Source organism: Macaca thibetana, chromosome 2 (genome assembly GCF_024542745.1).
Source record: "Macaca thibetana thibetana isolate TM-01 chromosome 2, ASM2454274v1, whole genome shotgun sequence".
NCBI classification, from domain to species: Eukaryota; Metazoa; Chordata; class Mammalia; order Primates; family Cercopithecidae; genus Macaca; species Macaca thibetana.
In genome coordinates this window covers 107,334,738-107,359,238 of record NC_065579.1, presented here as the reverse complement: position 1 = coordinate 107,359,238, position 24,501 = coordinate 107,334,738, and the positions used below count along the sequence as shown (strand labels likewise).

General features: G+C 39.2%; 2 protein-coding genes across 8 annotated transcripts in view; both read left to right on the top strand.

The window, feature by feature from the left end:
* Nucleotides 1-24,501, top strand: part of STIMATE (STIM activating enhancer) — a 239,118-nt gene that overhangs the window by 120,588 nt on the left and 94,029 nt on the right. The gene's annotated exons all lie outside the window — the stretch shown is intronic.
* The window catches only part of SFMBT1 (Scm like with four mbt domains 1), a 150,942-nt gene that overhangs the window by 103,192 nt on the left and 23,249 nt on the right, over nucleotides 1-24,501 (top strand). For all 7 annotated transcript variants that reach the window (XM_050781076.1, XM_050781077.1, XM_050781075.1 and 4 more), the window contains 6 exons: nucleotides 11,686-11,926; nucleotides 16,495-16,583; nucleotides 19,061-19,307; nucleotides 20,338-20,432; nucleotides 20,930-21,031; nucleotides 22,895-23,045. In XM_050781076.1, coding sequence (XP_050637033.1) covers nucleotides 11,686-11,926; nucleotides 16,495-16,583; nucleotides 19,061-19,307; nucleotides 20,338-20,432; nucleotides 20,930-21,031; nucleotides 22,895-23,045 — 925 coding nt within the window. The remainder of the gene's footprint in view (nucleotides 1-11,685; nucleotides 11,927-16,494; nucleotides 16,584-19,060; nucleotides 19,308-20,337; nucleotides 20,433-20,929; nucleotides 21,032-22,894; nucleotides 23,046-24,501) is intronic.

Here is a 24,501-nt window from a genome sequence, read left to right as displayed (position 1 = left end):
ACCTTGGGAGAGGGATAGGAATACATACTGTAGCATTATGGATTCCCTGCAGTTGAGGTTGAGGGACAGGTAGGATCACTGAGAAGTTCTCACCCTCTAGACCCAGGGGCAAAGAGCCTCCAAGACTGTGGCTGAATCTCAGGGAATACTCTCCCCTACCTGTTCCTCACCACCAAGTTAGAGTGTTGAAAAATGCGGTCTGTTGTATGGGAGAGGCAAGAGCATGGAAAGAGATGGTCTCTGAGGTGCAGTCACCAACAAAAGACCTAAATCTGAGGGTGGAACAGCAGACATTGAGATAAAAAGAAAAACCCTTTGGCAAATGAGCTATACCCTAAATCCTAGATAATACTAGAGGAATTTGGAGCCTGTGGTGTACTTGTGAATGCACCATAGCAACAATAAAACACAAATCCAGCTTCACTTCCGACTAGATTAACTTAACTTTCTCTCTCAAACTAAAGGCCTAAGAAAGGAAGAAACATGCCCATTTCCAGGCATAAATACTATTTGCCTCAGTCTTGACTGTTCTATACATAATGTCTGACTTCCAACCAAATGTTATGGGGCACATAAAGAAACAAGAGACAAACAGCAAAGTGTCAAAAGACAAAGCAATCAACAGAACTAGACTCATATGACCTAGATGTTGGAATTTTAAAACTGTGATTAACATGTTAAAAGCTCTAGCAGAATAGGTGGAGAACATGCATGAACAGAAAAGGAATTCCTGCAGACGTGGAAGGTATTAGAAAAAATGAAATAGAAATAATAGAAATGAAAAATGTGATAACAAAGTTGAATGCCTTTGGTAGGCTCACCAGTAGATTAACTGAGGAAAAGATCCGTAAACTTGAAGACAGATCATTAGAAATAGCCCAGATTGAAATACAAAGAGAAAAAAAGAGTGGGAATTTAAAAGAGACCACAGCAACCAACAGTGTGAGATAATATCAAAAAGTGTAATATATTTGTAATTGGAATCTCAGAAGGAAAAAGAGCGAGGAAAAGATATTTGATGAGATGGACAATTTTCCAAAGAAAAGAAAGATACTATACCACAGATCCAAGAAACTCAGAGAATGCAAACAGAATAATTACTAAACAAATAAAACCTGCCCAGACACATCACATTCAGACTACTGAGAACCAAAGAGAAAGAGGAAAATTCTTTTCAGACACTATGCAACCCAGATAGTTGGGTAAGATTTTTAAGATGTTGAAAGAAAAAAACTTAACCCGAAATTCTATATCTAGCAAAAATTTCATCCAAAAGTGAAGGAGAAATAAAGACTTTTTAAAGGAAAACAGAAAGTAAGGGAATTTATTACCAGGAGACCTCACTACAAAAAACAGTAAGGAAACTTCTTAAGACAGAAGGAATTTGATATAAGACAGAAACTTGGATCTACACAAAGAATTATGGGAGTGGTATAAATGTAGATAGATACAAAGTTCATTTTTTCTTAATTTCAGTATCTCTAAAAGATAACTTTGAAGCAAAACTAGTAGAAATTTACTGTGTGTGTATAGCATATGTAACTGTAATAACACAAATGATGGAAAAGAGAATTGGGAGTATACCATTCTAAGATCTTTATATAACATGTGAAGTGGTAAAATGTCATTTGTAAGTAGACTGTAATTAAAGATGCATATTGAAAACCTTTCGGCAACCACTACATTAAAAAAAAATTGTAATATATACATAAAATTTGCCATTTTAATACTTTTTAAAAATTATTTATTTATTTTTATAGACAGGATCTTATAAAAGTAAGACCCTGCCCAGGCTGGCATGTATTGGTGCAATCATAGCTTATTGTAACCTTGAACCCCTAGGCTCAAGCAATCCTCCCACCCCAGCATCCTGAGCAGATAGGACTACAGGCATGCACCACCATGCCTGGCTAATTTTTTTTTTTTTTTTTTTGTAGAGACAGGGTCTCACTGTGCTGCCCAGGCTGGTCTCAAACCCTTGGGCTCAAGCAGTCCTCCTGCATTGACCTCCCAAAGTTCTGAGATTACAAGTGTGAGCAACTGTACCTGACCTCATATTAATAATTTTAAGTGCATAGTTCAGTGACATTAATTACATTTACAATGTTGTACATCCATCAACAGAACTTTTTTTTCTCATCTCAAGTAGAAACTATATACACTAAATACTTTCTATTCTGTCCTTCCCTGACACCCCGGTAACCTCTCTTCTTTCTGTGTACCTCACATAAGAATTGTGTAATATTTGTCCTTTTTTGTCTGTTTTGTTTAACTTAACACTGTGCTCTTAACATGTTTTCTATTTTCTTCTTAGTGGTTGCCCTTGAGTTTGCAGTGTACATTTACAACTAATCCAAGTCCTCTTTCAAGTAACACTATACCACTTCACAGGTAGTGCAAGTAGCTTATACCAAAGTATTGCCAATTCCTCCCTCATGTCTCTTATAACATTGCTGTCATTCATTAATTTATAAGCTATAATATTCATAAGCTATGATCACCAAATACTTTGTTGCTATTATTATTTTGAACAAGCAATTATCTGATAGTTCAATTCAGAATAAGAAAAATTAGACTGGGCACAGTGGCTCATGCCTGTAATCCCAGCACTTTGGGAGGCCATGGTGGGAAGATTGTTGGAGCCCAGGAGTTCGACACCAGGCTGATCAATGTAGTGAGACCCTGTCTCTACAAAAAATTTAAAAATTACCTGGGCGTGGTGGCATGTACTACAAGTCCTAGCTACTAGAGAGGCTGAAGTGGGAGGATCGCTTGACTCCTGGAGGCTGAGGTTGCAGTGAGCTATGATTGTGCCACTGCACTCCATCCTGGCGACAGTAGATTCAGTCTCAAAAAAAAAAAAAGTAAAAAGAAAAATTAAAGATTCTATTTTACCTTCTTTTATTTCTTTTCTGATGTGCTTCCTTTTTTTATGTAGATCTGAGTTTCTGACTGATATAATTTTCCTTCTTTGTAAAGAATTGGGCCAGGTGCGGTGGCTCATGCCTGTAATGCCAGCACTCTGGGAGGCTGTGGTGGGCGGATCACCTGAGGTCAGAAGTTCGAGACCAGCCTGGCCAACATGATGAAACTCCTTCTCTACTAAAACTACAAAAATTAGCCAGCCATGGTGGCAAGCACCTGTAATCCCAGCTACTCGGGAGACTGAGGCAGGAGAATCGCTTGAACCCAGGAGGCGGAGGTTGCAGTGAGCCAAAATTGTGCCATTGCACTCCAGCCTGGGCAACAAGAGCAAAATGCCATCTCAAAAAAAAAAAAAATAATAATAATAATTTCTTTTAATATTTCTTGTAAGGCAGATCTACTAGTGACAGAATCCCTTAATTTTTGTTTGCCTGAGAAAATCTTTAGTACTTTTTAAGGATAATTTTGCTTGATACACAGTTCTAAATTAGTGGCTGTTTGCTTTAAATGCCTTAAGTATTTCACTCCTCCCTGTCCTTGCCTGCATATGGTTTCTGAGGAAGAAAAAAAAAAAAAGAGTGTTAGAGAAGGAATGTGTGTGGTTTTTTTTGTTTTGAAGAAGGAATTTTAAAATGCAAAAGAAAACCTTTGATTTTTTTTTTTTCTTCTTCTCCTTTTTGTTTTTAATTTTTTTAAGAGATAAGAGTCTTGCTCTGTTGCCCAGACTGGAGTGCAGTGGTGTGATCCTAGCTCACTGCAGCAGGCTCAAGCAATCCTTCTGCCTCAGCCTCCAGAGTAGCTGAGACTACAGATGCCCACCACCATGCTTAACTAACTTAAAAATATATATATTTTTTGGTAGAGATGGGTCTTACTATGTTGCCCAGGCTGGTCTTGAACTCCTGGCCTCAAGTGAACCTCCTGCCTTGGCCTCCCAAAATGTTGGGATTATGGCATGAGCCACCATGCCTGTCCCAATATTTCTTATTCTTTATTGAGGGAACATGTAACAGTTTATTCAAAATAATGATAGAAGCCAGGCACGGTGGCTCATGGCTGTAATCCCAGCATTTTGGGGGGCCATGGCGGGAGGATCACCTGAGGTCAGGAGTTCAAGACCAGTCTGGCTAACATGGTGAAACCTCGTCTCTACAAAAATACAAAAATTAGACAAGGATGATGGTGAGTGCCTGTAATTCCAGCTGCTTGGGAGGCTGAGGCAGGAGAATTGCTTGAACCTGGGAGGCGGAGGTTGCAGTGAGCTGAGATTGCACCATTGCACTCCAGCTTGGGTGACAGAGCGAGACTGCATCTCAAAAAACAAACAAAAAAAGTAATGACAGCAACAATTTATTTGATTATGTATGCTTATGTATAAATATGTGCTAAGGCATGCTTATCTATATAAATGGTAGCAATGATACAGGGGAAGAAATGGCAGAATTAGAATTGTTATTATAAGGGTTTTTTTAAAATCACCAAGTGGATTTGCATTAGTTTAAAAGTATATTGTAAGCTCTAGGGCAACTACTAAAAACAGTTAGAAAAATATAATATGCTAAGAAGGCAAAGTAGAATATTATAAAATGCTTTTTTTTTTTTTTTTTTTTTTTTTTTTGAGATGGAGTCTCGCTGTGTCACCCAGGCTGGAGTGCAGTGGCCCGATCTCGGCTCACTGCAAGCTCCGCCTCCCGGGTTTACGCCATTCTCCTGCCTCAGCCTCCGAGTAGCTGGGACTACAGGCGCCCGCCACCACGCCCGGCTAGTTTTTTGTATTTTTAGTAGAGACGGGGTTTCACCGTGTTAGCCAGGATGGTCTCGATCTCCTGACTTCGTGATCCACCCGCCTCGGCCTCCCAAAGTACTGGGATTACAGGCTTGAGCCACCGCGCCCGGCCATAAAATGCTTATTTAAAACCACAGAAGGCAGATAAAGAGTGGAAGACAAAATAGAAACAAAGAACAAGGCAACAAATAGAAAACACTAACATATGTGGTAGATATTAATCCAACTATATCAGTAATCACTTTGAACGTCAGTGGTCTAAATGCACTGTTAAAAAGACGGAGATTATCAGAGTGGATCAAAAAATATGCCCCAACTATATGTTGTTTATAATAAAAGCACTTTAAATATAAAGAGACATATAGGTTACAAGTAAATGGATGGAGAAAGATACACCGTGCTAACACTAACAAAAAAAAAAAGAGTAGGCTGGGCGCGGTGGCTCACACCTGTAATCCCAGCACTTTGGGAGGCTGAGGCGGGCGAATCACGAGGTCAGGAGATCGAGACCATCCTGGCTAACACAGTGAAACCCCGTCTCTACTAATAATACAAAAAGATTAGCCAGGCGTGGTGGCGGGCGCCTGTAGTCCCAGCTACTCAGGAGGCTGAGACAGGACAACATCATGAACCCAGGAGGCCGAGCTTGCAGTGAGCCGAGATCACGCCACTGCACTCCAGCCTGGGCAACAGAGCGAGACTCTGTCTCAAAAACAAACAAAAAAAAGAGTAGGTAGCTATATTAATGTCAGACAGAGCTGACTTCAAAGCAAGGAAAGTTATCAGGGATAAAGAAAAACGTTATGCCTATAATCCCAGCACTTTGGGAGGCCAAGGTGGGTGGATCATCTGAGGTTGAGAGTTCGAGACCAGCCTGACCAACATGGAGAAACCCCGTCTCTACTGAAAATACAAAATTAGCTGGGTGTGGTGGCTCATGCCTGTAATCCCAGCTACTCAGGAAGGCTGAGGCAGGAGAATTGCTTGAATCCGGGAGGTGGAGGTTGCGGTGAGCCGAGATCACGCCACTGCACTCCAGCCTGGGCAACAAGAGCGAAATTCGGTCTCAAAAAAAAAAGGACATTACATAATAATAAAGGGGTCAGTTCTTCAAGAAGACATAATAGTCCTTAAAATGTATGCACCTAACAACAGAATGTAAAAATACATGAATAAAAAACCCGGTAGAACTGCGAGGAGAAACAAATGGATTCAACATTATTAGTCGGAAAATTCAACACTCTCCTATCAAAAATGGACAGATCCAGCAGGCAGAAAATCAGTAAGGACATTGTTGAGCTCTGCAACACCATCAATCAACTGAATATAATGGACATCTATAGACTCGTTCAACAACAGCAGAACACATTCTTCTAAAGCTCACATGGAACATTCACAAAGATAGACCACACTCTGGCCCATAAAGCACACCTTAACAAATTTAAAATAATAGAAATCATACAGTGTGCTCTCAGACCACAGTGAAATTAAACTAGAAATCAATAACAGAAAGATAGCTGGAAAGTCCCTAGTTACTTAGAGATTAAACAACACGCTTGTAAATAACACATGGATAAAGGAAGCAATCTCAGGGGAAACTTTGAAATATTTGAAACTAAATGAAAATACAGTAACATCAAAAACGTAAAATGTCTAGGATTAAATGTAAAAAAAATTGCAAGGAGGCTGGGTGCAGTGGCTCACACCTGTAATCCCAGCACTTTGGGAGGCCAAGGTGGGAGAATTTGCTTGAGTCCAGGAATGCAAGACCAGCCTGGGCAATATAGTGCGACCTTTTCTACAAAAAAAAAAAAAAAAAATTAAAAACTAGCCAGGCATGGTGGAGCACACCTGTAATCCTAGTTACATCAGAGGCTGGGGCAGGGGGATCCTTTGAGCCCAGGAGACAGAGGTGCAGTGACCCAAGATTGTGCCGCTGTACTTCAGTCTGGCGGCAGGATGAGAGACCCTGTTTCCAAAAATATTAATAATAATTGTAAGGAAACTCCAATTCATTATTGATGTAAAATAAAGACCTTTATACATGAATGGATACGCCTTGTTCATGTAATGAGAGAGTCATTATTGGAAAGATCCCTCACTAGATCTGTAGATTTACTGCAAACAAATTAAATTCCAAGAAATACATATATATATAATGTTAGGTAGAAACTGACAAACTGATTCTGATTTTTATATGGATGTATCATGGATCAAGCATACCAGACATACCTAAGGAGTAAGACAAAATGAGAAGACTTGCTATACTGGATACCGAGTTTAATTAGGATAGCATAGTGCTCCTCTAAGGAAAAGTAAATCAGACACAGATCCACTTTTGTAGGCACACTTGATTTCTTACAAAGGTGATGACTTATAGTGGTCAGGAAAAGTGCTGGTTTAATTGTATACACATGTTGAAACAAATAAAACCTTACCCATATTTAACTTCGTATTAACTTCATTAATTCCAGGTGGATGTTAGTTTTAACTATGATAGGCTTACACATAATAATATAGTTTGTTGTATTTATGACCTTTAAGGATAGGAGAAGATTTGTTTAACAATACAGAAAAAGCGGCTGGGTGCAGTGTCTCATGCCTGTAATCCCAGCACTTCGGGAGGCCGAGGCAGGCAGATTGCTTGAGGTCAGGAGTTCCGAGACCAGCCTAGACAACATGGTGAAACCCCATCTCTACTAAAAATACGAAACAGCCAGGCATGGTGGTACACGCCTGTAATCCCAACTACTCAGGAGACAGAGGCAGGAGAATCACTTGAGCCCGGGAGGCAGAGGTTGCAGTGAGCTGATATCGCGCCACTGCACTCCAGCCTGGGCGGCAGAAGGAGATTCTGTCTCAGGGAAAAAAAACAAAAACAAAAAAACCCCAAAAAATGTATATACATAGAAAAAGCACTACTTTTTAAGGAAAAATATTGATAAATTAGACTGCAATAAATTTAAGAGCTTCTGTTTATCAAAAGACATCATAGTGAAAATGAGAAAAATATTTGCAATACAACTGTCAGTGAACTGATGTCCACAATATAGAATTTAAAAATGGGTAAGGAACTTAAGCATTTCCCAGAAGAAGAAATCTAAATGACTAATAAATATAAAGGTTATCAACTTAATAATCAGATAATGCAAATTAAAATTACAATAAGATACATGACACACCTTCCAAAATGGTTAAAAGTGAAAAAGGGGGCTGGGCGTGGTGGCTCACGCCTGTAATCCCAGCACTTTGGGAGACCGAGGCGGGCGGATCACAAGGTCAGGAGATTGAGACCATGTTGGCTGACATGGTGAAACCCCGTCTCTGCTAAAAATACAAAAAATTAGCCAGGCGTGGTGGTGGGCTCCTGTAGTCCCAGCTACTCGGGAGGCTGAGGCAGGAGAATGGCATGAACCTGGGAGGCGGAGCTTGCAGTGAGCCAAGATCACGCCACTGCACTCCAGCCTGGGCAACAGAGCGAGACTCCGTCTCAAAAAAAAAAAAAATGTGAAAAAGACTGAAAATACAAAAATGTTGGTTAGAATGGAGCAAAAGGTGCCAGGCATTGTGACTCAAGCCTGTAATCCCAGCACTTTAGGAGGCTGAGGCAGGTGGATTGCTTGAGGCCAAGAGTTTGAGACCAGCCTGGCCAATATGGTGAAACCTTGTTGCTACAAAAAATACAAAAATCAACCAGGTGTGGTGGCCCATGCCTGTGGTCCTAGCTACTTGGGAGGCTGAGGAATGAGAATCACTCGAACCTGAAAGGTGGAGTTTGCAGTGAGCCGAGCTCACTCCACTGCAGTCCAGCCTGGGTGACAGAGCAAGACTCTTTGTATCAAAAAAAAAAAAAAAAGAATGGAGCAAAAGGATTTATCATATGCTATTCGGAAACTAAATTGGTACAACTACTTTGGAAAACAGTTTGGTTATCTATTTTAGAAATTCATGTCTGTATGTACCAAGAGACAAGCAAAAATGTTTATGGCATCATTATTTGTAGCTTCCCAAAACTGTGAACTGCCCAAATACCTAGTAACTAGTAGAAGTGGACTGAATAGATTGTGATGTATTCATATAAGTAATGTTCGACAAGAGAAGCTCCACTCAAAAAATATTCATACTGCATAATTTAATTAACATAGTGTGGAAACATAGTCGATATTAACCATAGTGTTTAGGATAGTGATAGAACAGGTAGTGACTAGCGGGGGAAGACTTTTACACAGAATGTGAGACTTTCCGTCTCTGGCTGTCTCTAGGATTCCACTTGCATTTTCCAGTGACTGTGGTTGCCATATTGCATTTATTTGTCATGTCTTCATAGTCTCCTCTGGTATATGACAGTTCGTCGTTCTTTCTTTGTCTTTCATGGACTTGACATTTTTGATGAGCCTATATTGCATGTCAATTATTTGTGGAATATTCCTCAATTTGGATTTGTTTTTTTCTCATGATTGGATTGAATTTGTGCAGATTTGGCAATAATGTTGTAGGAATGATATTGTAGTTATCTTGTATGAAATCAGAGATACATGATATTGATGCAAACTTTGGTTAGTTACATGACATCTGCCAGATTTTTTCACTGTAATGTTGCTGTTTTCCCCTTTAAAGTTAACAAGAATCTTACTGGGAGAACCTTTGAGATTTTGCGGATACCCTGTTTCTCATCATAGTATTTTAGAATCCATCAATAATTCTTGCCTGCAATGTTTATCTCTTTTATTTTATTTTTATTTTTTTAATCTTCCTTTCCTTTCCTTTCGTTTCCTTTCGTTTCCTTTCCCTTCCTTTCCTTTCCTTTGCTTTCCTTTCCTTTCCTTTCCTATCCTTTCCTTCCTTTCCTATCCTTTCCTTTCCTTGTTCCTTTCCTTGTTCCTTTCCGTTCCGTTCTGCCACCACGCGCGGCTAATTTTTTTTGTATGTTTAGTAGAGATAGGGTTTCACTGTGTTAGCCAGGATGGTCTCGATCTCCTGACCTTGTGATCCACCTGCCTCGGCCTCCCAAAGTGCTGGGATTACAGGCATGAGCCACTGCGCCCGGCTCCTGCAATGTTTATCTCTGTGGTGTTTGTCTACTAGTAATTTTCTATTTCTATCTTTTTTTTCCCCAATATTTATTAACTGGTTTTCTACTCTAAGGAAGATCTGTTCCCTCTCCCATGTTTATTTATATCAGTGTGGACTCATGGATACTTATTTAAATCTATTAGTTATAATGCATTACTCTCACTATTTATTTTATTGCTCAAATTGTCCCACATGTAGCCAGTGAGATCCTTCTAGTTGTCTTGTATGTTCCTTCAACGTACTCCCATTTTTTGATCATTTCCTTACTTTCTGGCATCACAAGATATTCCAGGCTCTAATTGTATTTTTCCTATCTCAGAATCAGAATAAGGTTTTTTTTCCTTGAAGTCCTTGTTTGTTTGTTTTTTTATTGGAAGATGGTATTTAAAAATAAAAAATTTGGGCCAGGCACAGTGGTTCATGACTCATTTCAGCACTTTGGGAGGCCAATATGGGCAGATTGCTTGAGTTCAGGAGTTTGAGACCACCCTGGGCAACATGACAATACCCTGTCTCTACAGAAAATACAAAAAGTAGCCAGGCATGTTGGCGCACATCTGTGGTCTCAGCTACTCAGGAGGCTGAGGTGGGAGGATGACTTGAGGTTGCAGTGAGCCGAGATTGCACCACTACACTTTAGCGTGGGTGACAGAGCCAGTCCCTGTCTAAAAAAATGAAAAAGAGGCCGGGCGTGGTGGCTCATGCCTGTAATCCCAGCACTTTGGGAGGCTGAGATAGGTGGATCACCTGAGGTCAGTAGTTCAGACCAGCCTGGCCAACATGGTGAAACCCCGTCTCTACTAAAAATACAAAAAATTAGCTGGGCCCGGTGGCGGGCGCCTGTAATCCTAGCTGCTTGGGAGGCTGAGGCAGGAAAATCACTTGTACCCAGGAGGCAGAGCTTGTAGTGAGCCGAGATCGCGCCACTGCACTCCAGCCTGGGCAACCAGAGCAAAACTTTGTCTCAAAAATAAAAAAGAAAAGAAATAAATCAAAATTTGTACACTATATTTGCTTATTGTGACTAGCTGTCATTTTTGTAGTCCCTCTTAATTGACACAGTTGGGAAAAACATGTGTATGGTTGTCTCTATCTCTGTTATTCGTTCATTTCTTTATCCATTCATCCATCTATCTATCTGCCTGTCTGTCTCTATCTGCCTGCCAGTCAGTCGTCATGTCCCTGTTCAGGTATGTCTGATTTCAGTCCAACACCACAGGGTTCCCTTTGCTTATTTGTCACTTCTTTCTCCCATGGTGAGAAACCTGGCTTTTATTATTCATAGTATATTTATTTAATGTTGGTATACACATAAAGTATTAATAGTTCCAGATTTGCTAACCCAGACCTTTGTGACCATATAATGTTTCATCTAAATTAGAACAGTTTTGAGAGGGAAAGGGGGATGTTATTAAATATTATTTAAGAGTAATTGGTGGAAACATAGACTTGTAGGGAAACTGGGAATTATGGCTCCCTGTGTATGGTACATATTTTACTAATTTATTATCATTATGGTTTATTTTTGTCTTTTCACTTTTCTAGCTTCATAAATTTCCTGTTGATGGATGCAAAAATCATTCTTGAAAACAATGGGTTGAAAGCTATTAAAATAGTGACTAGTAATTTATATACTTAATAGGAAGCATTTTCTGCAATCATTATAGACTGCTTTGGTGAAAATATTGAGTTCCTTCATTGTCAGATGGAGCAGAGCAATATTGCTATTCGTTTGTTTTGTCTGGATTACTTCTGTAAGTTAGAATTGGAATTTCTCAGGGTTTCCTTGAGATGTTCTTACATTTAGTGCTTCAGAATTCTAAGTCTTAAAAAAGAACATTGGTCAAATAAATACTCATTTAAGGTACTTGTCTGATGCTTAATAACATTTCCCTGTTAAGGTGGACACACGTTTGCAAAATGGATTTGCTCCTGGGATGAAGCTGGAGGTGGCTGTGAGAACAGATCCTGAAACCTACTGGGTTGCCACCATCATCACCACCTGTGAACAGTTGCTCCTTCTCCGCTATGATGGCTATGGGGAGGATCGGAGAGCAGATTTCTGGTGTGACATCAGGAAGGCTGATCTCTACCCCATTGGGTGGTGTGAGCAGAATAAGAAGACCCTTGAAGCCCCAGAAGGTAATGAAATACTTCCTATCAAGACGTGACATGATTTTGCTGTAAGAAAATTTGGATTGTCCACAATCTTGAGGTTTTCCATCTCTCAAGCCTATAGGTTTACCCAGCTTTTCTAGGTTAGCATTTTGAGTGAAAATATTTATAAGGAATAGTACACATTTTCCTGTCTTTTAAAATTATTTTCTTTGCTCCATAAAGCCTCAGGTTTTTACGATGCTCATAGGGAACACTAGCTGCTTATCATCCTTTCAGACTGTGAGGTTCTCTGAGTTGGAGATTTGTAGATCTGGTTGTTTTTAAGCCCTTTGGGCCAGACTGATGTGCTGTTGATTTTCTTTTTTTTTTATTGTCCTCTCTCCTCATACCCTCAAGCAATCTGGTAATTAGGAACTCTTAAATGAACCAAATCAAGCACCACTCCAGAAGGAGTAGAAACCAAATTAAGCAGAAGAGAGACTAAATAAAGGCAAAAGAAAGAGAAGGGTGAGATAAAGGTGGGGAAAGATAAGAGGACTCTGGATTTAAGAAAATCCCTGAGTTGGTTGGGTGGGATGGCTCATGCCTGTAATGGCAGCACTTTGGGAGGCTGAGGCAGGTGGATCACCTGAGGTCAGGAGTTCGAGACCAGCCTGGCCAACATGACAAAACCCTGTCTCTACTAAAAATACGAAACAATTAGCCGGGTGTGGTGGCGCACGACTGTAATTCCAGCTACTCAGAAGGCTGAGGCAGAATTACTTGAACCTGGGAGGTGGAGGTTGCAGTGAGCTGAGATCGTGCCACTGCACTCCAGTCTGGATGACAGAGTGAGACGCTGTCTCAAAATAATGAAAACACCTGACTTTTGGTATTTTTCTTTTAACTTCTTACTTTGATATAATTTCAGATTTACCGAAAGTTATAAGAATCATATGGAAAATTATTGGAGACTTTTTGCCAAGTTTCTCCAAATGTTGTTAATGTTGACATATATTATGTTTACTTTATCTTGTCTCTGCTGCTTTACATATGTTCTTTTAATGAACCATGTGAGAGTCAGTTTTAGACATGATGCCCTTTTATTCAAAAATGCCATATATATTTCTGAAAACAAAGTATTTGTGTCACAGTAAAATATGAAAATGAGGAAATTAACTTTGATACGATACTGTTGTTTAATCTACAGATAGTACTCAGTTTTTTAAAAGAAACATTGTTTAATAAACATGGTCTTATTTTTATATTTATATCACTTTCTAGTATTTTTATTTTTATTTTCATTTCCATTTTCTTGAGGCAGGGTCTTGCTATGTCACCCAGGCAGGTCTCCAATTCCTGGGCTCAAGTGATTATCCTGCCTCAGCCTTCCTAATAGCTAGCACCACAGGCGTAAGCCATCATGCCTGGCCCTTATTCAGTTTTTGGCCCTTATTCAGTTTTTACCAGCTATTCCAATAACATTTACAATAATTTTGTTCTATTTTACTTTTTGAGACAGAGTCTCGCTCTGTCACCCAGGCTGGAGTGCATTGGCATGATCCTAGCTCACTGTGTCCTTGAACCCCCGGGCTCAAGTGATTCTCCCACCTCATCCCTGCCAGGTAGCTGGGTCTACAGGTGTGTCACCACACCCAACTAATTTTTAAACTTTTTTTTTGTAGATACAAAGTTTTGCTGTGTTGTCCAGGCCAGTCTCAAACTTCTGGACTTAAGTCCTCTCTATTTTTGGACTACTTTCTATTTTGTTGTTGTTTCTATAAACAATACTGAAGTTAGCTATAAGCTGTTTCCTCCCTTCAGCATCTCATTTCAGGTAATATCCTTTTACTCCCAGTTAACACTTAAAAGTTAAATAGTTAAATTACATGGCAAGAAAGCTTTTTTTTTTTTTTTTAGACAATGAGTAGGCTTATACAACTATTCATGTTTTCCGCATTCTTGTCCCATAGTTTTTATAGTAATACTGTAACTACATTTTCAGAGCATGCAGCTATTATATACCATAGTATCTCCCTTACAACCATCATTTAGTTTAAGTTCTATAGTTACATATATATTTAATTCACTACCATTTCTCATGCTAATGTTACCTCATTAATTTGCTCATCTGAAGCTCATTCACTAGTGGACTCCTTAGAAAGGGCTCATGGGAACAATATTACTTAGTTCTTACCTGTTCATAACAGTTTGTATATAGCCTTTAGATCTGAAGTTCAGTTTGGCTAGATATAAAATCCTTCTCTCATATTTTCTCTTTCATTAAATTTCTTAAATATGTTACATTCCATTGTCTTTTGGCATAAACCATTGTTAATAACTCTGATGAAAATCTTGTTTTCTTTCCTTTGTAAGAAACTTGGTCTTTTTCCTAAATAGCCATGGTGTTATTTTTGCTTTAAAGTTCAGTACTTTCATTAGAACAATTTTGATGTAGCTGCCCTCATTTGATTTTACTATATACATAGTAATGCCTTTCAGTATGTATTACAGGCCTCTTTCATTTCTGTAAGGTTTACCTGAATTATGGTCCAGCATGGTAGCCGGATTACACCTGTAATCCCAGCACTTTGGGAGGCTCAGGCCGGCAGATCACTTTAGGTCAGGAGTTTGAGACCAGCCTGGCCAACATGGTGAAACCCCCTCTCCACTAAAAATATAAAAATTAGCTGGGCATGGCGGCATGTACCTGTAGTCCCAGCTACTCGGGAGGCTGAGGCAGGAGGCTGCTTGAACCTGGGAGGCAGAGACCATCCTGGCTAACACAGTGAAACCTCGTCTGCACTAAAAATACAAAAAGTTACCCGGGCGTGGTTGTGGGCGCCTGTAATCCCAGCTACTCTGGAGGCTGAGGCAGGAGAATGGCGTGAGCCCAGGAGGCGGAGCTTGCAGTGAGCCTAGATCGCGCCACTGCACTCCGGCCTGGGCGACAGAGTGAGACTCCGTCTCAAAAAAAAAAAAAAAAAAAAAAAAAAAAAAAAAAAAAAAAAAAAAAAAGAACATAAGTAAAGCAGTGGAGATAAGATAAATAGAGACCTGGGTGTGCTCATTGTCACTGGGTTTGTGTTTCTTGGCCTTTTCAGTGTCTAGAGTTAATGCATTTCTTCTTCTCAGGATAAATTACATCATGATGCTTCTAATACAAATTCAGAAAGATAGTGCTTTCATTTAACTCATCCACCTAAGCTTTATTTCCTTTCTATCATGCTGAAAATCCTAGTTCTCAATTACACATTTCATTCTTTGTTAGCCAGGATGGTCTCAATCTCCTGACCTCATGATCTGCCTGCCTCGGCCTCCCAAAGTTCTGGGATTATAGGTGTGAGTCACCGCACCTGACCACATTTCATTCTTTATTTGCTTTTGCCTACCACGTACAAACAACTATTTCAAAGTAATAACATCAAGTCTACCACTAACAATAGGATTACTAAAAATAGCTTAAGATTTTTTCTTTGCATTTTTTTTATTGTTGTTGTTATTGTCCTTAGAGTATATATCCCTAACTGGGGACGTACTTTCACATTTTACTGTATTTTAAAGTAATAGTTCCTGAAATAGTTCCTCTTTTGTGATTATCTCACAAGCTCCATATACAGTTAGGTTTCCTTGATTTTGCTTTATGAGGAAATCTGAATTTATTTGTTTACTTCTAATGGAAGAGTAAGTCCATTAACATTAACACTTATTGATATTATTAATATACATAGCCTCAATTTTATATTGTTAAATGTTACATACTTTTTGTGTATGTAGTTTCTTTTTAACTATGTGATCTATCCTGTTTACACATATAGTTTCTCTTTGGGCATATAGAAAGGTTCTTATTTTTGTTCTACTGATTACCTTTATATAACACTTTGTAAGAAAATATTTTCTTTTAGAAATATGTACTGAAATACATATATGGATGAAATTGTATGCTATCTGGAATTGTCTTCTAACTGATCCTTGGTTGGGCATGGGCGGAATGTGAGGTATAAGCCAGGCATTGGCAAATTATCTGTAAAGGGCAAGATAGTAAATATTTTAGGGTTTACTAATCATACAATCTCTGTCAAAGCTGCTAAAACGCTACCTTTGTAGTGTGAAAGCAGCCACAGACAATATGTAAACAAATGGATATGGCCGTGTTCTAGTAAAGCTTTATTAACAAAAATAGACAGTAGGCTGAATTAAGCCCATGGGTTGTAGCTTGTAAATCCTGGTTTAGATGAAACAGATTGGCCATGAGGTGACAGTTGTTGACGCCAGGGCACTTAGGATTCATTAGATCATTTTTCTTTTTGTATGTTTGAAAATTTCCATCATAAAAAATAAAGTAAGGTACCTTCTGGATAAAATTTTAGGAACAGGTAGTTGGGCCTATTCTCTTTGTTTTATATACAACTCTTAATAAACTAACCAGAAAGTAGCTCCATCTAGAGAAGTATTTTTGGTTTTATTTTATCTTTCAAGCTCTCAAAGAAGCAGTATGTTTGACTCTTAGATCTTAAAATGAGAAATACCTCTAAACCATCTCCACTGGTTCGATTTCTGTGCGTTCTGTTGGCTGGCATTTTGAGTAATCAGTCATTTATTCCCTCATCTAGGCATCAGAGATAAAGTATCTGACTGGGATGAGTTTCTGCGGCAGACCCTAATAGGAGCATGTAGTCCTCCTGTTCCACTGCTAGAGGGCGTGAGTATTACTATATGCCACATCGGCGTGGAAAACCCATCTGATCTTTCAAAGAATCTTAAAATCGGTTGCTTATTTATCACTCTGAAGCAAATAAACATTATTAAGAGACATAGGCACAGGTATTGGGAATTTTAAACTTACCCTTAGAGGTTGCAAACTGGTGACTTCCTTAGTGCCTAAATATTTTCTGAATTAGTTGCTAACACATAAAAAATCTAATTTCCCAGATTCTTTTATACAGTTGGAAAATAGGACCTTCTGAGGGCTTTCACTCTGAAACTGAGCAGGGGTTGATTCTGCTTCAAGGTGGACATTTGTAACTCCCACCCCAGGTGACTTGGAGACCCCCCACCCACCCTTTTTTTTTTTGCTCAGAAGACATTGGACCTGTTGTAATCCTGCCTTCCACCTGCTTTTCAGCAGTCCTTTTAAGTTAGTGTAGCCTTTGAGCTTGTTAGTGAATGTAGATCTCTTGACTTTGTGAAATGGATTTATTGGTTATGACATTTCTAAGTTATATCTTGTCACTTTCTGTCATACTGGCAAAATTCTTTGTGGCATATGTGAAATGCAATGTATAAAGGTTCCTCTACATCATTGCCAACACTTGTTGTCTTTTTTATTATAGCTGACTTAGTGGGTATGAAGTGGCATCTCATTTTGATTTACATTTGTCTAAGGGCTGTTGATGTTGAGTATGTTTTTTTGTGCTTATGGGCCATTTCTGTATCCTTTTTGGAGACATTTCTTTGCCCATTTTTAAAGTGGGTTGTCTTTTTATTATTAAGTTGAATGTATTATTATGCATTCAAAATATACATGCATTTCAAAATATTGAAAATATTTTTCCCATTCTGTGGCTTTTTATTGTTTACAACATAAACATTTTTTATTTTGATGTAATCCAGATTATCTTTTTTTCTTTTGTTGCTTGTGCTTTTGGTATCATATCTAAGAAGGCTTTGCTTAACCCAAGGTCAAGAAGATTTACTCCTGTATTTTCTAAGAGGTTTATGGTTTTAGGCCTTACATTTACTTCTATGATCCATTCACATTCCCTTTTAAATTTTGATTGGTGAATACTCTATTTCAAACTGGTTTTTATTTTTTGTACTCTGACTCGTTTATTTATGCTTAGCCAGGGCCTGACACGTACTAAACACTCAGTAACATTTTAATGAATGGATGAATTGATAAACTATTCTACTCTTCATTGACCATGACTCTGCCATGCTGACTTTTAGCTCTGAATCTTTTTCTTCATTTGTTCATATGTCCTTTTGCATATCTGGATATGTAAGTGTCACAGAGCAATTTTTACTGGGAAAAAAATGTAAGGTTGTGTATTAGAAATGGTTAAATGATAACTTGATAATGAATTTCTTTTCTTTATTGTAGTTTTTAATATACTTTTAGATAGTGAGAGTTAAACTTTTCCTTTCCATCTCTGTAATCAAAAGCTTTTACTCTGTTCATTTGAACATTGTTATGACATCAATAAAAAATCAGAAACAACTGAAATACTATCTGTAGGTAACTGGATAAATTATTGCCCATTTACAATGTAAAATATCATAAAATACTATAAAACATGAGGAAGAGTTATATATGCTATTGTAGAAAGATACCTATGATGTACTAAGTGAAGAACAAATTAAGAAACAGTATGTAGTGTTCCCATTTTTCAAAAAATAGAAACAGACTGACTGGCAGAGGTGAATGTTGACTTGTATGGAGAAAAACAGTGTATGCCAAAGTGTTTCTTGTGGTTCTTTCTTTGAGGTGGGATTATAGGTGACTTTGACTTTTGTCATGTTTGATTTTTTTCTTTAATAATGATGATGGTATTTTGATATTTGCTTTTTTTTTTTTAAGACAGAGTCTTGCTCTGTTGCCTAGGCTAGAGTGCAGTGGCATGATCTTGGCTCACCATAACCTCCGCCTCCTGGGTTCAAGTGACTCTCCTGCTTCAGCCTCCCAAGTAGCTGGGACTGCAGGTGCCCACCACCATGCCCGGCTAATTTTTGTATTTTTAGTAGAGACAGGGTTTCACCATGTTGACCAGGCTGGTCTTGAACTCCTGACCTCAAACGTTCTGCCCACCTCAGCCTCCCAAAGTGCTGGGATTACAGGTGTGAGCTACCATGCCTGGCCCATATTTGTTTTATAATAGATGAGGAATTATTATATTTTAAAAATTCTTACTAAATAAAACTACATAACATAATCCTAGAGATAGAGATATGTTAGAGCAATTTTACTGCATTATAGATAGATTTTCTTTAAGATAAACATTTTCATATCACCTAGAAATAATACTGTAAGAGGTTTGTATGATGATAGACAATTTAGTGTCAGTGGCTTTTGAATGGGTAAAAAATACGAAGGCTGGTGTGAGATCATTTAGAAGGTGGTTTTTCAAAAATATTATGTTAATTTCTCTTACTGGATTGTTTCACTTTTTAATCCTACAGCTCCGTAATGGGAGGAATCCTTTAGATCTCATTGCTCCCGGATCCAGACTAGAATGTCAAGCTTTCCAGGACTCTTTAAGCACTTGGATTGTTACTGTAGTAGAAAACATTGGGGGAAGGCTGAAGCTACGTTATGAAGGACTTGAAAGTTCTGACAATTACGAACATTGGTTGTATTACTTGGATCCATTTCTTCATCACGTTGGTTGGGCTGCTCAACAGGGATATGAGCTTCAGCCTCCTTCAGGTGAAGAGTAATAGAGCATTTTTCTTCTGTGGCATTAACATGCTATGTTATTAATATCTATGAGGCTAAAAAAAATACATTCTGTATGTTATGAAAACCTTTGTTAATTATCATAGTAGAGCTATTACAAAACAGTTTATGTGGAGTTGTTAAACTAAGTACCTATTTTTCTTTTTTGTTCTTGTTGTTCTGCTTTTGTTTTTGTTTTTTTTGTTTGTTTGTTTGTTTTTTCTTTGTTTTGAGACAAGAGTCTTGCTCTGTTACCCAGCCTGGAGTGCAGTGTCATGCAACCTCCACCTCCCGGGTTCAAGCAGTTCTTGTGCCTCAGCCTCCCCAGTAGCTAGGATTACAGACACGCGCCACCATACCTGGCTGATTTTCGTATTTTTAATAGAGACGGGGTTTCACCATGTTGGCCAGTCTGGTTTTGAACTCTTGACCTCAAGTGATCCACCCACCTTAGCCTCCCATAGTGCTGGGATTACAGGCATGAGACACCGTACCTGGCCAAGTGCCCATTTTTCTTTTCTTTTTATTGTTTTTATAATTTACCACACTTATTGATATACCTCATAGACTTCTGTGCCAACCCATACTGACCCTTGACCTAGATAAAATAAAGAAAAAATTATCTAGGGAGCATTTAGCTAGGTATATAGAAAATTGGGTCACAGCCAATTGTTGATTAAAAGAAATACCAATACTATTGGTATTTCTGGAGTTACTGTTTAAATCAATTTGCATTTATTATTATGTGCCCCAATTTGGATGTTATATTACAATTTTATGGATTACAGCAATCCTTATGATCTTACTGTAGGTATTTTCATAAAGCCAAGCTGTCCAAGCTCTTCGTAGAGCGAAGTGCTGAAGTTAAGGTGCAAGTTCTTTAAGTGTAGAGGGATATAAGGGGGCTTGAACCCTTTTCTAGTTCCAGTGGAAAGTGACTTTTTTTATGTGAATGCTTTTGGGACAAGTAAAAAGTATAAGTTTCTCATCATCTAAAGCATGTTGTCATGTTTTATTAAAGCCATCAGACATCTAAAAAATGAAGCTGAGTGGCAAGAGATTTTGGCCAAAGTGAAAGAGGAAGAGGAAGAGCCATTACCATCTTACTTATTTAAGGTAAAAACAAAACATTTGATAGATCGGTATTGCTCCACTTACAGTAGAGTAAAGCAATGCCAGGGGTGAAAGTGTAAAGTAGCCCCTGCAGTCGGTAAGAATGGAGGGTGTGTTAGCGCTGGACTGGTGATCATCCTTGTTTTCTTCTAACAGTTGTCTAGATTTTCTCCCCAAGTTCTCCTGAAGTAGTTTGAGTCTTTTCTACCCTTAACTACATACACCTAACTTATAAAATAAATTTGTTTTTTCCTCCAGATATTCCTTGTCTTTGAATGTAGAGAGTAGAAGCACTTTCTGTGTTTTTGTTTTTTCCTGAATAGTTTTTTCCAGAGAAGAAAATTATATTGGCTAGTTTTGCACATTTAAAAAAAAAAAGAAAACTATAGGGTTTACCAAAGCTGGATATTTCTGTTGATCACAGTAGGATTCAGCTACATGTAAGTGTAAAATTGATTCAGATACTATGTTTTCATCCCCTTTTGGTGTCTGCATTTCAGGACAAACAAGTTATTGGCATTCATACATTCTCTGTAAACATGAAATTGGAAGCTGTAGACCCCTGGTCTCCTTTTGGGATCTCTCCGGCTACAGTTGTTAAGGTAAAATGGGGATAACTCTCTTGGTAAGAATCCCTGTCAAGGTGACTGGTTTAGGAAATTGGTAGTGTTTTGATCTTTAAGCTCTATTGATCCAACCCATTTTTCCTTCTAAGCCGTGCAGTTAGAATTACTTCTGTGCACGTTTTGTATTTGTCCAGTTTGCTGTGGCCCGTTCCTTCTTCAGAGCTTGGTAACCCTAGCCAAAGCAGTCTTGGGCCTGGGCACTAGACTAGTAGGGGACGCATTCTTTGGGGCAGGCCTAGCTGTATATAAGTAAAGGAGATTTAACTCCTTTAGGAGGCAGGGTATCTGTAAAGTTGGAGGCAGGCAGTCTCATCAACGTCTAACTAGATGCAGAGCTCTTTGGAATGAGGAGATGAGTTGGGGATTAGGCAATTAGTGTTAAAAGTTCTAGCAGTGGCCTGGCTCCAGCTATGTATTCCAGATTCAGATTTAATCCTTTGGAATACTGACAAAAGTAAGAAGTAAGGTTATCAAGGCCCTGCTCAGTCACTACAACTGAGGCATTGGCCAGAGAATTTCAGTTTCCAACTAGAGCAGAAGCACATTTACTGAAAATAGAAGCCAAAGTTGAATGTGACTAGAGGAATAGTTGCTTGGGTGCTAAATTGTCTGATCTATTGAGATTTAAGTTTTCCCTGTCTTGGAAGAAGATTATTCTCAAAGCAAGTAGGGATTCTGAGCCTGAAAGTGGGGCCAGAAGGCCCTATCTAGAGTCTGAAGGGAGGGCTAGTGGGAAGCCAGAGGAGGTTCATAAAGTTGTCTCTTTGGCTGGGCTCAGTGGCTCACGCCTGTCATCCCAGCACTTTGGGACACCAGGGCAGGTAGATCACCTGAGGTCGGGAGTTGGAGACCAGCCTGACCAACATGGAGAAACCCTGTCTCTACTAAAAATACAAAATTAGCTGGACGTGGTGGCGCATGCCTGCAATCCCAGCTACTCAGGAGGCTGAGGTGGGAGAATCGCTTGAACCCGGGAGGCGGAGGTTGTGGTGAGCCAAGGTTGTGCCATTGCACTCCAGCCTGGGCAATAAGAGCAAAACTCCGTCTCTAAATAAGTAAATAAATAAAGTTCGTTCATTGGCATTTGAAACTGGGCTAGAATTTGAAAAACGAATATACAGTAGCATAAGCTTAAACTAAGCTTCTCACTAAGTTTAGACTAAATTTTGTTCAGAGCCCAACTACATGGGTTTGGATCCAGATTTTGCTTCTTCCTGATTTTGTAACCTAGGGCAAGTTATTTAACCTGTGTTTGAACTCGTTCTCCTTATCTGCAAAATGGAGTTGATAGTGGTACTTGGGCCAGGTGTGGTGCTCAAGCCTGTAATCCCAGCACTTTGCGAGGCTGAGTCAGGAGGATCACTTGAGCCCAGGAGTTTGAGACAAGCCTGGGCAATATAGCAAGACCACAAAAATTAAAAAATTAGCTGGGCGTGATGGTGCATGCCTGTTGTCCCAGGTACTCAAGGGACTGAAGTGGAAGGATCAACTGAGCCCAGGAAGTCAAGACTGTAGTGCTTCAGTGAGCCACGTTCATGCCACTGCACTCCAGCCTGGGTAACAGAGCAAAACCCTGTCTCCAAAAAGTATATATGTATTTTTTATATATATATTAAAAAAATGGTACTTACCTCTTTCGATTAAGAAGATTGAAACTGAATTGATACATGAAAAGCATTTAATTAAAACAGTAATTATATGCATTATATAACACAGAGCTAACATTTAGTGTTTAGTATTATTAATACCCACATGATTATGAACTTTTGTAATATGTTTGGCTGTGCCAAGAAAAAAGCACATGCATTTGTCTATTTCACCTATTCATTGCATGTATAGGTTTTTGATGAGAAGTACTTTCTGGTGGAAATGGATGACTTGAGACCTGAAAACCACGTGCGGCGATCCTTTGTGTGCCACGCTGACAGTCCTGGCATCTTCCCTGTGCAGTGGAGTCTGAAGAATGGCCTACACATCAGCCCCCCTCCAGGTGCACATTTGCTCTCTTCTGAGTTGTTACTTGAGAGCTTCTCTTTGAGATAAGATGGCATTGCTTAAATCTTTTGCCCCTCTTCTCATGCCCTAGCCTGTTCCTAACGTTTTTGGGGTCTCAGAAAAGTGTAAGGAAAGGTCTAGATTCCATATATTTACATATTTCAAAGTCATAAATTGAGCTAAAAAACTGTTAAAGAGAGTGTGTGGGCCAGGCACAGTGGCTCACGCCTGTAATCCCAGCACTATGGTAGGCCGAGGTGGGCGGATCACGAGGTCAGGAGATCGAGACCATCCTGGCTAACACGGTGAAACCCCATTTCTACTAAAAAATACAAAAAAATTAGCCGGGCGTGGTGGCAGGCGCCTGTAGTCCCAGCTACTCGGGAGGCTGAGGCAGGAGAATGGCGTGAACCCGGAGGCGGAGCTTGCAGTGAGCCGAGATTGTGCCACTGCACTCCAGCCTGGGCGACAGCGAGACTCCATCTCAAAAAAAAAAAAAAAAAAAAAAAAGGAGAGTGTGTTCTATCCTCTGACTTTGTTATCTGTGCCCTCATAATCCCCTAGAAAGCCAGGTTCCAACCTGGGTTCTATGCTGGCTCCTTAGTTCTATTTATGTCTGTTAGGGGTGGCAGAGGGGTGGGCTTGGATGCACAGTGAGCATTGGGAGCTGGCTTGTGAGAAGAGGCCATAGAGCCAGAGTTAGAAGGTAGATTACTGATTATCTTTAGGTGTCTGAGTCTTATCATGGAGGGAACTTTCTAGAGAGAGGTTTATGGTGAAGAGTAGGACTCAGGCAGTAGGTAGGAAAATAAAAGCTCGTTTTCCTGATACTTGCAACTTTGCAAAATATAGTCTTTGATCCTTTAATCAAGGCGCTTAATTAATGGTTTTAGTTGAGCTTGACTGAAATTTTTAATATTTTTAAACTTAGAGAATCTAGAACATTTCAGATGTTTATCTGATTTTTTAATATTAGCAAATCAGATTATTTGATTGGCAGTCTATGTATATGTTATTAGTAGGTTTTCAGTAAAGCATAGCATCACTTTCTAAATGGTGACTGCTGGAACACTGGGCTGGAAGTATTCTTTCGTGTCATACACTCAGAACCTTTTGTCTTTCATTAGCTTTTATTCATCCAACAAACATTTATGTAATGTTTGCTGTAAGCCAGGCATTGAGCTTATTCCTAGGAAGAGTGACAAGCTCAATGAGTACAACCCAGCCCCTTCAAGGGGCAAATAGGCGGAAATATCAACAGAACTTCCTAGATTCTCCTCCATTAGTGAACACAGCAGAAGAATGCCTGGTTGGAGGGTATGGTGTGGAATAGCCACAGAAGGAAGTTCTTGCTTTGCAGGTACGCTCTGGATATCTATCCCAAGTTCTTTACTCTTCTTGCCACTTCTATATGAAAAGGAAGAAACAATTGTTAAAAACACTGAAGCTTT